Below are 14238 nucleotides of genomic sequence, written 5' to 3' on the forward strand. Positions count from 1 at the left end.
GTAAATCAAGAGCAGGGGCAGTTTTGCAATACTTTGCTATAGTGAAAACAAAGTTGGTGCTTTTCGACGGCATGCAGCTCTCTAACACAACTGGAATATTATGCATCTAGCGGTAAAAAAAGCCAATGCTACAGCATTTTGCGCTTTCAGCTTTCACAAGAATGCAGTATATACTGTCAGGTGTGTAGAGAAACACCTAAAGGGACAGTGTGTCTGCCTCTGACCTGCAATACTAATTAATTAATTGGCTCCACCTAATCCTGCAGTTGCTTTGTGATATCCTACTCTCAACCTGGCTTAAAAGCACTTCAGCCTAGAATCAATCTGGGTTTTATGCTGGCAGCTCGCTCCCCCTTTATCTCACCCGTTCATCAGATCACATTTTTGCCTTTCACATTTTCCTTTCCTGCCTCCAAACATACCCAGTGAAAGTTCTGCTCAGGCTGTGCTTGCTCCGATGAGCAGCCCCTCATCGCTGCTTTCAAGTGAGGTCACCACATCCTGGGAGCTTTTTGTTCTGCTCAGAAGGTTTCCACAACGCCACTGAAGCATATTGTGCCTGCGCCGGTGGGGAGCGCCTGCAGCGCTTGTGACTGTGTTTTTTGAGATATATGCTACCTTTTCAACTAATTCTGCCCGTCTTTAGTCCTGCTTCCCAGCACTCTGTCTCTCACTTCACTATTTCAAGTAGGTCATCAACAGCGTTACTTACGGCTCTCTCGCCTCTCCTCCATCGTTCAAAGCAGGCTGTCCGGGACACGGCATTCTTGCCACGCGTGGGTCGCCTTTAAACCCTGTTCTAGAAATCTGTCTTTTAATTTGCCCTATACAAGCAAATTGCCTACGTAAGTAACGCTGTCACATTTTTATAAGGGAGCAAAACATTTTGCAGCATCACTGAAGTTTATGTGAAGCAACACAATATAGATGGTTCCCTTACGTGGAGAACTGCTGAACAAAGGCTGATGAAGTGCAAATGTCAAGAAAAAGTCTTCAAACCAGACCTTTCATTTTGGAACACAGCAGTGACAGTTATTAACACCATCCATCAGGCCAGAGCTATTGCTTTGGCACAGACTCGTGCCCTGTGGGACTGACATCAGTGCGAGAACAAGGCCATGGTTACAGGCGAAGAGAAAGCTCTTGGGATTCATTTTCTGTTGCCTTGCAAATGTTTGGTGCCTATATTCACAGGGACTGTGCTTGAGATTGGTTTAAACAGTTCCCAAATACTAACTGCTACCACTCACACAGATATAAATGACTTGAGGTTGAGAGTGGTGGAAATTCAGCCCACATTTCTCATGGGAGGAAAGACATAGGATGAAATTGCAAGATGGTAGAAATATCTGCTAATTCTCTCCTCAGCTTTCACCACGGCAATGGAGGCAGAAGAGAAGCGAAGCTTATCACTCAAGCTGAGCTGAAGTGTTTTTGTTTTCACACAAAACCTCCCACAATGTCAATATAACTTCTATGAACACTGGATCTAATGAAGTCTGGTTTCCTAAGGACTTCTGTCTCATGGCTGACTGACTTGGAAGTTTAATAAGATCCAAGCACCAAATGAAGCTTTTCCTGTGAATGGAGTGTTTATTAGATCCCAAGTGGAATCTCTGGAGTTTAATAAAAGAAAGTTCATGCTGCAACATTTCCTTTTGAAGGGGCGCTTTAGGTCTCTCTCCTCCAACTGGATAAATATTTTTTATGGAGTGTGTAGGAATTTAATTGCTGCGAAGGCTGGTGTTCCTCTACAAATTTGTTTGAAATTGGCCCAAGATTTTGATTTACTGTGAGGAAAAGAATACTGACAGACAGACAGACATACCCACACAATGTGCTCTCATTTGCTACCAATTACCAGGCTAAAAAATTTCTGTATACCCTAGGGATGCTGCAAACACTATGAAAGTGTACACATTTGAGAAAAAGAGCAACCTAGAGATGTCTCTGATCTAGACCACGATCAAGCCCAAATTCTTCAGGCAGTGAAACAGAATGACGATCTCTTTTTCTTCTTTCACCCTCCATCCCAGTCTCCTGCCTTAGCACTCATGTTGCGGCTTGTGGCCAGGAGGCCCTGCCACAGGTCCTGCTGCGGGTTGGTCCCCCCAGCCAGCCCATCGCTGGTGCAAGTTTGGAGAGAAGTTAGCAGTGCAGTGATTTGAGAAGTCAGGAGAAGTATTTCAGACCAAAGCTTATGTCCCTGATTCAGAGTACCTACAACAGTCTTCCTATCCAAAGGTTATGGGGAAGGTAGGAGATGTAGCAGGTAATTCCATTCTCTTCAGCTGGGCTTCAAGTTGACAGAAAAAGATATTCAGTAGACTGTATGGCTGGGAGATCAGTTAGCTCAATCCAAGGCATCTCCAAGTATGAGGTTCAACATGGGTTTATAATTCATTTAATTAACCTACAACAAAACAGCCTCCAAAGAAGAAATGAAGACTGGGAGCCAGACCTGGAAGAAGCCAAAGATCGAGCAGCAAGAGCACTCATCTAAAACGTCCAGCATTCAGATTCTGGGTGCTGTAGATTAGTGAGGTCAATATAAATCACACAACAAATAAAGACCAACACCACCTTTTGATATTCTTGAAAAACGTTTTGCCTTTAAAATTTAGCTCTTGTTCATGTTCTAGTGTTCAGGGTTTCAGAAGCAGCAGTTTCAAAAATTATGACCAGCTCTATCAGAATGAAAGATACTGGAATAACTGATTTTAATATAGGTGTCTGCTAAAATCCTGGCACCAGTGGTGAGTGTTGAGTATATACACACATATGTTAATAAACCTAGCTCTGAAGAGCCATTTTCTTTAGATTTGCTCCTTATTGACTAATTGAAAAACACTAAAATCATCTGTGCTGAGAAGAAAAGTCATTCAAGCTTTGTACATGCTGAAATAGTACCAAGAACACTGGCATGCCACATAAACACCTCAACCAAATGTCCTTTTCCTTCTCAATTCAGATTAATATCCTCACAGTGAAGTATGGGATCAAAGTAATTAGTCAGAGCTTGGTGGTTTATTTGCCACAACATATCATCTTTTCAACCCCAGCTGTCCTTCCCTCCCCCTGTTATGAATGCAGAATACTATGCTTAAGAATGAGAAGGTGGCGCATAACAAACACAGAATGATTAATAAGAAGTGTTTCCATCAAAACTGGTATTGGAATAAATGATTAAACCCTTTCATAATCAACTCATTCATTAAAGTGAATGCCTTAAAGTGAAAGCTTGTAATTTATGGCGGTTTTTGCAATGGGCAGTTATCCTACGTGTTTACTTCAAGAGTACATTTTTGTACTTTGGTAAATCAAGAAATATTGATTTTGAGCAAGCTGTTGATTTTATTGTCAGAACAAATTTAGCTTTGAGAATTGATTTTATTAACCTATTTCATAAGTCCCTCTAAACACACAATTTGTGAGCAACCCACATTCTCTTGATGTAAATGCCATTTGTAATTTAGCCAAAAAACAATTTAAGAGGAGATGGGCCAAATTCATTTTTCATTTATGTTTATGCCATTCTGGAATAAACTCGGCAGTCTTGCAAGGATATACAGTTGTTTCTGACTAAGTGAAAATATAATTCCCTTATTTTCGTTGATATAATTTCAGATTAACATGCTTGACTTCAAGGGGATGTGATTATTTCATACAGTTTTCTGGTTATCAGCAACAATTATGGAAGAAGACTATCAAACAAATTTGATACAGTTACTTTTCAGAACATGCATTCTTGGCATTTATTTCGTGTCTGTGTTTTACTGCGTATGTGAAAACCCATAAAAGTATGGATTTTGTGAAAAATTTCAGTAAGTAGATTCACTTAAACCCCCACAAAACAAATCCTCTAGACAAGAAATGCTTCCAAAAGCTGTATGTACATCCATCTGTACTGCAGACTGGCAACAGTGTGACTTCACCTAACAGTGACAGAAAATTATACAGTAAGTATTATATAGACTTAGAAAATGAGACTGGTCACTTTTTAGGGACATTTTAATATGTTTAATTATTTAATAGTAATAATTAAAAAATCATTTATTATGTTGTTTAGAATATTTGCTGGCATGGATTCAGAATTTATCTGAAGATTATCTGAATCTATGTGGCAAGAACATATCTGGATTTCCCAGAATGCTGAAATATTTGCAAAATTTTGAGAAATGTGCACCTATAGTTTCCTGTAGGTGCTGCAGCATGGAAGCACCTGGATTGTTCATGGGGGAAAAAAAAAAAAAAAGTTTATTTCTGCTTCTATGAAAAGAAGTCCCTACTCCAGCTGAATGCTGATGTCCAGAGAGCAATATGAAGAAGAATTTGCTCTGTGACATGCTTTTTCTTATCTATGATTTTGCAGAAGCCCTTTCTCCATGGCATTGGAACTATGTTGTAGAGTAAGGTAAACTAAACCTGTTTCCAGCAAGTAGCCAACCTACCAAAACCCAGGATTTTAGGGCTATTTAAATCTACTTACAAATTTGGCATATTTGATTTCAGCCCCAAAAGTTTACTTTTTAAATTTCATTTTAATTTAAGAAATAATAATAATTATTAAAAATATTCCTGCATTTTCCGGACCTCCTGCGGCAATTTATTTTACTAAGGTATATTTGCATTTTTGAAAAGGAACTGAAAACCATCAAAACCTCGCCATTTCAGATCTAGTGAGACATTTTGTTACCGAGCAAAATGAGCAAAAATTTGAACACAAATACATGGCCGCACATTCTATGGCCAGTAAAGCAATTATTTGTACAGCCTGAGATGCCGAGCACAAGGAGAAGGCAGGGAGCAGACGTTGCACCTGGCACCGTTCCCCGCACCTCAGAGATCTCCAATCTGGTTATTGATGCCCCAGGCAGTTCTTACATGTATCCAAGAAGCAAGCAAATGTGCTTCAGGCAGCTTTAAGTTCCATGAAGCATCGCTCCTGCCAGCTGGTATGTAGCAACGGAGCGGAGCGTCAGTGCCTCCAGCTGGGGAGCACCGCTTGCTGTGGTGGGTTCCTGCTCATCACCCGCAGCATGGGCTGCCCTGCCAGAAGAGGTGCCAGAGCAGAAGCCAAGGTGCCCAGAAGCCGTATGATCTTAAGACAATTATTAGGCTAGTTTAAGCTTGGGTTTAGCACAACTAAGCCAGCAGATCCTGTTCTGCTTTACATGGAATAATTATGTGTCTACTGGACCAGAGAGAAGCCAAAGGGCTGTCTATCCCAGAACTGGGCACAGGGAAGCTGAGGTTCCCCTCCCCGCACTTGCCAATACTTAGGGTGCAGTGACACGTGAAATGGAACACGGGCACGTTTTTCTGTTTTGACTCTAGTAATAAAATCCCCAAGTGCTTCCGTGACAGCAGCATTAGATTCCATAGTTTGTCCCTGTGAAATTTGGTAAGAGCTACCCAAAACATTGACTTCACATTCTTCATGTATGTGAATATAAGATCATAGTCACCTGCTATTACTCAGTCTCCTTAGAAACGAGGGACAAGCTCTTACTGTTGTCACACAGTGTATTTTTACAGTGATTTTCCAATTGCGAAAGACTCGGAAAAGGGTGGGGAGAAAATGAAATGCAAAATTAACTGGATCCTGGTTATTAGCTTACGCAGTCCCTAATGTAACTTTAGCACGTTACTTGAATGCCTCAAGAATTTTTCAAGTCAAGAATACCATTTATGTTTCTTCATGTTTATCTATATATCTTTTTTTAGCACAAACTGGAGATGCGATAAGTGTCTTTTAGTCCAATTTCTTTTACACTGCACTTGAAATAAGAACTGAAAAGCACTTTGAGAAATGTATTGAAATGCAGTAGCTTCACTACAACACCGCTGTTGTGTAATTACTGACTGTAATGCTCCTCCGTGATTTAGAACAGTCTTGGATGTAAACAGAATATATATTTTTTCCATTTAGTAGTTCAAGCAAATCAATCTGAATGCTGGACTAACGGAAAACACTCTAAACTTCTGACAAATTCCTTAGAAGATATCTTTCTAAAGGATTATGTATTCTTTATATAAGACCCTCTACACATTCATATACCATGTTCTGGAAAAAAAAATAATCAAGTGTATAGTTCTGCATTTATATGGTACACCTTAAAATAATCATGTGAATGGAAGATCCACTCCATCCTGTGCAGTCCAGAATTATTTGAGTCATCCAGCATATTCTGATATATAATCCTTGTACAAGAAACTAAGTTATCTGTCTCCACAATGTGTAGAAAAGTGACAACACATGAAAACCAGGTGTCTACCTGAGTGATGTCCATTCCAGAGTCACAGCTCAATGGCTGGGTTGATGTGAGGCCGTTCGAACCTATTATTGTTGTGATCACACCGTTCTCATCAATTTTCCGAATCATGGTACCGTCAACGAAGTAAATAAATCCGTGCTTATCCACAGTGATACCTGGACGAAGGGAAAGGGTAAAAAAGAGTGTTAGTACTGACATTATCTAGATTAAAAAGTATGAGCTTAAAATGTTTCATCTCCTCTTAGACTCTGCAAATCTGCTGATTAAAAGAAAATATGACTTTTTTTTTTCCTACCCATTACTTGAGGCTTACACAAACTGTACATGGAAAGATCATACCCATATATCAGACTTTCTTTGACTTACAGAGAAAGAGGGAAGATACGAGGAAGAAACAGAACAAACCAGCAGAGGCTTTGTTGGTAATGTAATTCTATATACACAGAATTCTATATACATAGAACTAGGTTCTTCAATAACTTTGCTTCATGTCCGTCACAAAGTTTTTTTTTTCTAAAAAACTTATCTAACAGTTGATTTTACTTCATTTTCACTTTCTTAACTCTCATGCAGAGGCAATTTTTTTTTTTTATTACTGTACTGTTCGAATGATCAGAGTGTCTGAGCAAGGAAGAAGCACCCATAGAAAGCGAGAGAGACTTTTGTCATGGTATGGGCTATACGTATACTTAGCAGGCAGAAGGAACGCCCGCGCTGCAGAATGTATTGCAGCACAGTGCTGCCCAAGACGATGGTCAGGTACTGGAACCAGCCTCATGACAACGGTGGCCTTCAGGAGGACCTAGAGGAGCTCTCCCACTTCTGGCTCTGCAATAGCTCTCGCACCACAGGAGAGATGGACCCTGAGACCAACGCGAGGGCTATGCAGAGGAGAGGTCACGGTCTTCTGTATTTCAGCGGGGAAACTGAGGAACGGAGGGCTTGCTGTCTCCCACCAGCAGTGTGTGGTACAGCCATGTCACCACTCATGCCCAGCCCTGGTCTGTCCCAGTCGAACACTTTCTCGCCAGTTCTTCCTGCATTCAATTTGTTAGACTTTTCTATATTGCACACACAGTAAAAGTAAGATCTCTTTTTTCCCTGAAATGTTGAAAATATAGCTAGAAAAGCACTTCTATTCATGTTAGATTTGTGAAATCCTTCCTACCAAAACTGCTCGATTTCTTGCTTTAAACTACTTCATAATTTCCCATTTAAAGTTGCATAACTTTGCAATTATAGCAGCTGCTGTGCACAGCCAAGCTATTTTAATAACGAATTTATGTTCTACTAGACAGAAAGGAAAGGCAGAGGACTTGAACAGATGGTTTGGACAGTGGCTTATATGGCTCTTGATTTTTGTCCCTTGCATTTAGCACAACCGAAGGCTGCATGTACTCTGAGTTTACAAAACACTTGTCTGCACGCCAGTTTAGGATCGCACACAGCAATTCCACGCGCCACTAAAAAAAAAAAAAAAGCCCAAACTGAATTGCCTCACCTCCCAGCCCCGTTTCCTCATACTTAATTTAATTTCTGTAAATATATAGGAGCAGTTGTAGCTGGGGGCAAGGGAGAGAAAGCAGGACCGGGCGGCCCTGATGGGGCACATGCATCTCCCATGGGGCTGGGAGAAGGGGGGACGGTCTCCCCAGGCCCCTAAGTAAATCTGTACCTGGCAGCTGGAAACGTCTGGGGATTGAGTTTGAGTTACGTACACATTTGAGCGTAACATGTTTTCTCGGAGTGTTAACCCCCCAGCGGCAGGGTCCCAAGACGAATTTGCTTTCCAGTGTGGCTCAAATGAGAAACGTGGCGTGGGTGGGAAGTACAGCACGCGAGCTGTGTCTTAGGCTGCCTTTGCAGAGGGGGGTGCTGCACGGTGAGCAAGGAGCTATGCTTCTCACCTGGATCGGATCCACGCCACAGATAACACAAGGCCAGGATCTATCACTAGGGCAAGTGCATCTTCTGTTTTACGCAATTTCCCTGTGAACAGATGGCTGTGTTGGCTGCAAACCATCCATTATATAAAAATCAAAAATTATGCTGTAATGAAATAAAGCTCCTCAGCTGTGTTGCTGAATGGATTTCAAACACTGACTGTATAAGAAAACCAAAGATCCTTTAATGTTAATAGTGTACATTTTTCTCTCCACCCATTGCAGAAAGGCAGTCTATCTGCAAGGGAAGTACATATGCCAGTGCGACGGCATAAACAAGCCCATGTCTTCCGTAGTTGTACTAAAGATAATAAATTCCTGGTACTTCCTAATAAGCTGTTTTCTTCAAGTACCAGTGTATCTATGTTCAACAGTGAACTACTGCTTCCAGTGCTTACACCTGTATACTAAACCAACATGACTTTACCCCTTTGAAAAAATTGCTTGTGCATTTGAGTCTCATTGACAAATACCCTAAATAAGGCATCCATTGGAAAACAAAATATAGATTTGTGGCTAAACTGTCCCAATTTATTCATTATTAAAGTTGGATTCATTAATGCTCCTGTCACATCTTGCCTGATGCTTCACATAATCTGTACTCCAAGAGCTTATTTTTAATCCTTTTCTGACGTACAGTGTAATGCAGAATCAAATCACACGCGGCACTTCAATTGTGCTTTAATCACCGAGGAACTTGGAGAGGAAACATGCGCACGCTGACTGTAAGCAATCGCACGGACTGCAAGTAGGAACACTGCTCACTCCGTGAGTGAGTAAAAAAAGTCAGGTTTAAGTATCTTTTCTTTGCACAGAGAATGAGATGTAGTTTGTATTAGGCTCTCCACCTGATTCTGCTTTTTCAAGGAACTGCAGCACTAAACTGTATGTTCAGCTAACGCTGGTTTTGGGCACAAATGTGACCTATTGCACAAGTGACAGACTTGTCTTGCTTGGATACGAGATTCCTCATGAAACACTGATGTCTGAGTAAGGACAAAATAAACTTGTGCAAGGATTTAGTCTCGTTCCTTGACTCAGGGCTGAGCACAATCTGTTTTTCTGAGTAACACGCTCGTACCGAAGGACTGTTTTTAGTCATGTTTAGTCATTGGGACTGTCTTACATAGGACTAGATTTTGTACCTGAATGTAAAGCAGTAGCTCTCACGAACATCCATCTCCAGCAGATTTATGCGCAGACATCTTGGAACAATATTTATAACACTTAGAGGTGTTTTAATCAGTACCATTTAAATTCTGTTAACTAACATTCAAGATGAACTGCTGCTAGTGCAATCACACAGGGCTCCTAAGTATCATCACTGGAAAGACTCTGCTGAAAAAGTTTTGCTCTTTATAACTGAATCTGCACAAAATAGTAGATGGGCTGAGTACAAGCACGATAAACACAGAAGGCTGACTCTAACCTCTCCTGTTGTACATCCTCAGGAGTGATTCTGGTTAAAGGGTGATTTCCCGTGACCGATCTGCCTTAGTGCACATACGCACACGGTTACAAACACAAATAACACTTTGAAAGCCAACTGATCACTTTTGTGTGTAGTTCTCACAGGTGTAAATTCCAAACACATATGCTTATTACACACAGGATCTTTCAGTCTAGAAATTTTGGCATTTCAGTGTTAACAGAGCCAAGCTTACAGTGCTAAAAATATGGCTTCAAAGTAATGCAGTAAATTCCCCATGAAGATATTTTCTTTTCCCCCACATCATAGCTCGTACTTGCATTCTAAGAGACTCTTTTGGGAACAAATCCTTTCTGAACACATGAAGAAAGAGCAGCTAGAGCTAGATGTTGCCCACTTCTGGAAATTCTGCTTTACACTTTTTGCTCAGCTAAAAACTTTGCAATCGAGAACTTCTAATTAAACTTCTGAAGAATTTGTAAAAGAACATCTAAAACTACTGGTGCGGACTGATAAAAGAGAACGCCACCTTCTGCTGAAGAAAAACTGTATTTAGAAGGAACTTGTGATTCTCATAAAACTTTTAATAAGAGGAATTGAATCAAATTGGTTAATTACCATTTTATGGTTGGTAAAAGGGCAAATTACATGCCATCCATCTCTAAACTTCGAAATGTCTCCGGTGCTTTTAATTAAAGCTGCCATCTAGAAACTACTAAAGCAATTTTATGCAATTAGTTATTTATAGGTTACCATAATACACTACTCAAAATATGATTCAAGTGATTTCCAGTCTGTTGCTCTGTGATCTTTGTCATCTTTACTTCATTACTGTCTCAGCACTAGCGGCAAAATATTCAGCAGTTCTTTGTCAGCTGGATCACGACTTCAGCACTTGCACTCGAGTGTTGTTCTCTTTAGGTGGATGACAGCGGGGTTGGAGCAAACAGCATTTTTAACGAGTGACTGAATGAAAATGCCCTGCTTCCAGTCTGAGACGTGATGACTGGGGTCATGCTTACTGCTGACAATGGTTAGCACAAAAGGGAGTAACTTATGCATTCAGATGAAGGTTGCAAGAAATTTAGGAAAGCTTGATGTCCAAAAAGATTACTTTAAATGTTCTACAAGATTCCCAGACTTCTGAAATCATAGGTAGCTAAGACTACTGAAGAGAAAAATAAGGAATAAATTTTGCTGAATCAAAAATGGCATGAGATGATTTTTTTGCTTGTTCTATGATGCATACATGACAATGATTTGAAGCTGCAGAGCAGCTTGGTTTGTCTACTTCTTACTTTATATATTGCTAATGAAACATCTCGCTCCATTCTGTTTTTCTTTGTGAATTGTATGAAAGCGTTGAAAAGGTCCTAGGAATGTACAGAACAGCAAAGATTCCTGAATAAATAGTACTGATCATTACCTATGACAAGGGGGTCTTGTTTTCACACAAGGCTATGTGAGGAATTTGGTCTGCGTCCTGCTGAAGGTAACAGGAATCTTTCAGCCGAGCAGGAGCAGGCCCTCGGTGGGTTACTGTCATTTGACAAATGTACAGGTTTAATCTGAGCAGTTGTTCTTACGGCTTTATTTACGTTAGAAAGTATTGCTGCAGATGGTGAGCAACAAGACTGATTATTTCAGGATGTAAGCTACTGGGGCGAATGCATTTTCAAAACCATGATTATTTGGGGGTAGTATTTCCTTAGTAAAGTAATTTCAAGCAAAATGAATAAAACTACACTGCAGAACTGATGTTTAATTTTAGCTTTCATTTGTGCCGCTAGTTCACGGCCACGGGTCTGAGTGAAAAAGGTTCTTTGCTGCAGCTGTGTATCAGGTATTCTTATGCATGGGATTTACAACTTACTCCAACCTTCTACATTTCACTGGTGCTTACTTTGAGGTCACTGCATCTGCAGTGAGGTCACTGCACCGCATTCAAGTACTCTGTACTCGGTGTGCAGCTTTAATTTCTCGAGGCACTAACTGTACCCATAGCTTGCACAGACAGCGTGCGCATCTATCTTCTAGTTCTAGAGTCTGGTCTGGACCCAGGAGTCCAAAAAGCAGACACTGCAGGACCACAGATGCTTCAATCCTTGGATTTAGTGCTTGGGCTTCCAAATGTGGTAAATCACTTCTGACACTTACGGTTCCATCACTGGAGGGACTTTGTTTTCACAAAAGTTACTTAGTTCGCGTTTCCCCCACAGTTGTCCTGTGCGAATGCTCTGAGGCTGTCACAAATATGAGGTAATTGAAATCAGATGTTCATCTAAGACACTTTTCGTAGTATATTGACTGGGAGACACCATAGCTCAGCAAAAACCGTGGTAACTTGATTGTCTCAGCCTCTCGCTGCCTCCGTCAATTAAGCTTGGAAAGTCAAACCCATTTACATGCCCAAAGGCCACTGATTTCAGAAGGGCAGGGTAGGGAAGTGTTCAATGCCTTTGAGCCAGGCATTGGCTCTGCAGTGCTACGTAGAAAAATTCCCAGGTATTTCTATTAATTTGAGTACTTCTAACTGCTGCTCCAATACCCAGTGACTAATCTAGTTAAAATCAGGACGCGATCCCTTAATGCCTTATTATAAATAGTAATTCAGATTGTTTAAATAATAGCGTTGGTGACTAGGTGTGCCGTAAATACTTTTAATCAAAAAAAATCCCCAAACCCACCAAACAGAATTTCCCACCCCAAAATTAAAATCCGTTACTTGGTAAAGTTCAAGCGATTGGAATTCAGTCAATGATTAATATCTTGTGTAGTTACTTCTTCATTTTCAATATCTTCCTGTGTAATAAATGTGTTCAGCTTGTCACAGATCTTATTTTATGTCCCCACCTTGTATCATTTCACATTCTGCTTAAGTACTTGGTCATCTATTACATGACTCATTAGTCTGAGATCTCTACAGAATTAGAGAAAGTTGCAGTAAAAATAATATATTGAAGTTCAAATTTCAACTACATCACCCATGCATGTTTAAAAGCATCTTTCAAAGTCAGCTCAATATACAATAGGGCAAGATTAATGTTCGCTAAGCCCCATCTCTAGTCCTTCACGGAGAAGTGGAAACGGACTGAACAAAGCTACATGCGGTTGTTACCTGCAGAATAAAAGTTGCGCAAAGCAGATCAAATCATAATTGATTAGTGGGACTTCATGATGTTTTCCTGTCTGGCATTTAGTTCTTGGCCACTAGGCAAAGGCAGACTTGCCAAATAAAGATAATGAGAAACAAAAGTTGATGAAAGCCTTAAATCATTAAATAATAATCTAGGATGCTCCCAAAACCTACTCACATGCCCACTGAGCCAGAAAAATTGCTGAGTTCCAAAAAGTTAAAACAGCATTTGAGGCAACTTTCATTCAGAAAAATAAACAAGAAAGAGTATTTGAATTTCCACTTATTTACATGCTTCTGAGGATGTTACCAAACAGGATTAAGTTTCACAAGTGTTACACAGTAGGTATTTCTTATCAATTTTGCAAATGGATAAACTGAGTCATATAGCTAAGCCCTTATTCAGAGTCACAAGCAGCTGGTCGCAAAAATGAGAATACAACTTTTGAGCTGTAACTAACCAAGGTCAGGTGGCCACTAAATGGAGTTCTTTCTCGGCTATTACCTTTCTACCAAGTAAGAGGTAAATTTATTTTTCATTTATAACAGGGAAAGAAAAGGAATACTCAGGACAAAAATAAGGTGGCAAATGGAAAAAAAAAAGAGCTAAAAGTTTTTCTGTATCAGCTTAAAAAATAAATGCTAATCTTGTCTGGTTATTGAGTAATGCAAATGATTATAATAATAATCTCTTGGCAATTACTTTGTCTTTATCTGCATTATAAGGGACCTATTTTTGCACTGTAAAAATCTCGGAGGTGAGAAATTAGTAGCAATTAATTCATGTTTGTGATCAAATATTATATAACATTGTGTTGCTTTGTGTTCAAGTATTTTGAAACGTGGATAAGATGTTGGTGAGTCTCTGGACTCACCAAAACTTTTGTCAGTGTTTCCTGCCTCCTAGAAAAAATATTTTTGTGTGTAATGTTTGCATGTTATTTCAGTAGAAATGTGACATCTTCTGACTTGACCATTATTGCAATAACAAGCAAAATAAGTGATCCAAAAGAATCTCTAAAACTGTATTTAAGTATGTGAGACTTGTAGGTTTCTGAAATAATAGGTCTATGGGCAGCAGGCGAGGACTTCCGACTGCTTTCCCAGGTTATTCAACCTCTTGCAGTTTAGAGGAAAAGGAGGACAGGCCCTTCTAAGGCCCTTGTGATAATACACAGCTAATTGTTCAGGCTGTGCTGGTGACTACAGCGTGATGCTGCATTTTGCTCGGCCCTGTACAAAAAGGGCACGTGGCAGTCCAGAGTTCCTTGAGATTAAAATCCAAAAACATAACAAATCTGACAATTTCAAACTGGTGTAATTTAGAGTAGGTGCATAAATCAAAAGCAGCTGGGAGCCATTACCTGAATTTGCCAATATAGGAGCCATTGTCTACTAACAATTAATTTTTCAGTATTTGCTGGCTGCCCCAGAACTCACGAATTGTACTTT

At 40.1% G+C, this 14238-nt stretch overlaps 1 protein-coding gene across 2 annotated transcripts in view; it reads right to left on the reverse strand.

Moving 5' to 3' along the window:
• Positions 1–14238, reverse strand: part of TENM1 (teneurin transmembrane protein 1) — a 337672-nt gene that overhangs the window by 38240 nt on the left and 285194 nt on the right. For both annotated transcript variants that reach the window (XM_075763591.1, XM_075763590.1), the window contains one exon: positions 6279–6433. In XM_075763591.1, coding sequence (XP_075619706.1) covers positions 6279–6433 — 155 coding nt within the window. The remainder of the gene's footprint in view (positions 1–6278; positions 6434–14238) is intronic.

This window comes from Balearica regulorum, chromosome 11 (assembly GCF_011004875.1).
Source record: "Balearica regulorum gibbericeps isolate bBalReg1 chromosome 11, bBalReg1.pri, whole genome shotgun sequence".
In the NCBI taxonomy this organism is placed as follows: domain Eukaryota; kingdom Metazoa; phylum Chordata; class Aves; order Gruiformes; family Gruidae; genus Balearica; species Balearica regulorum.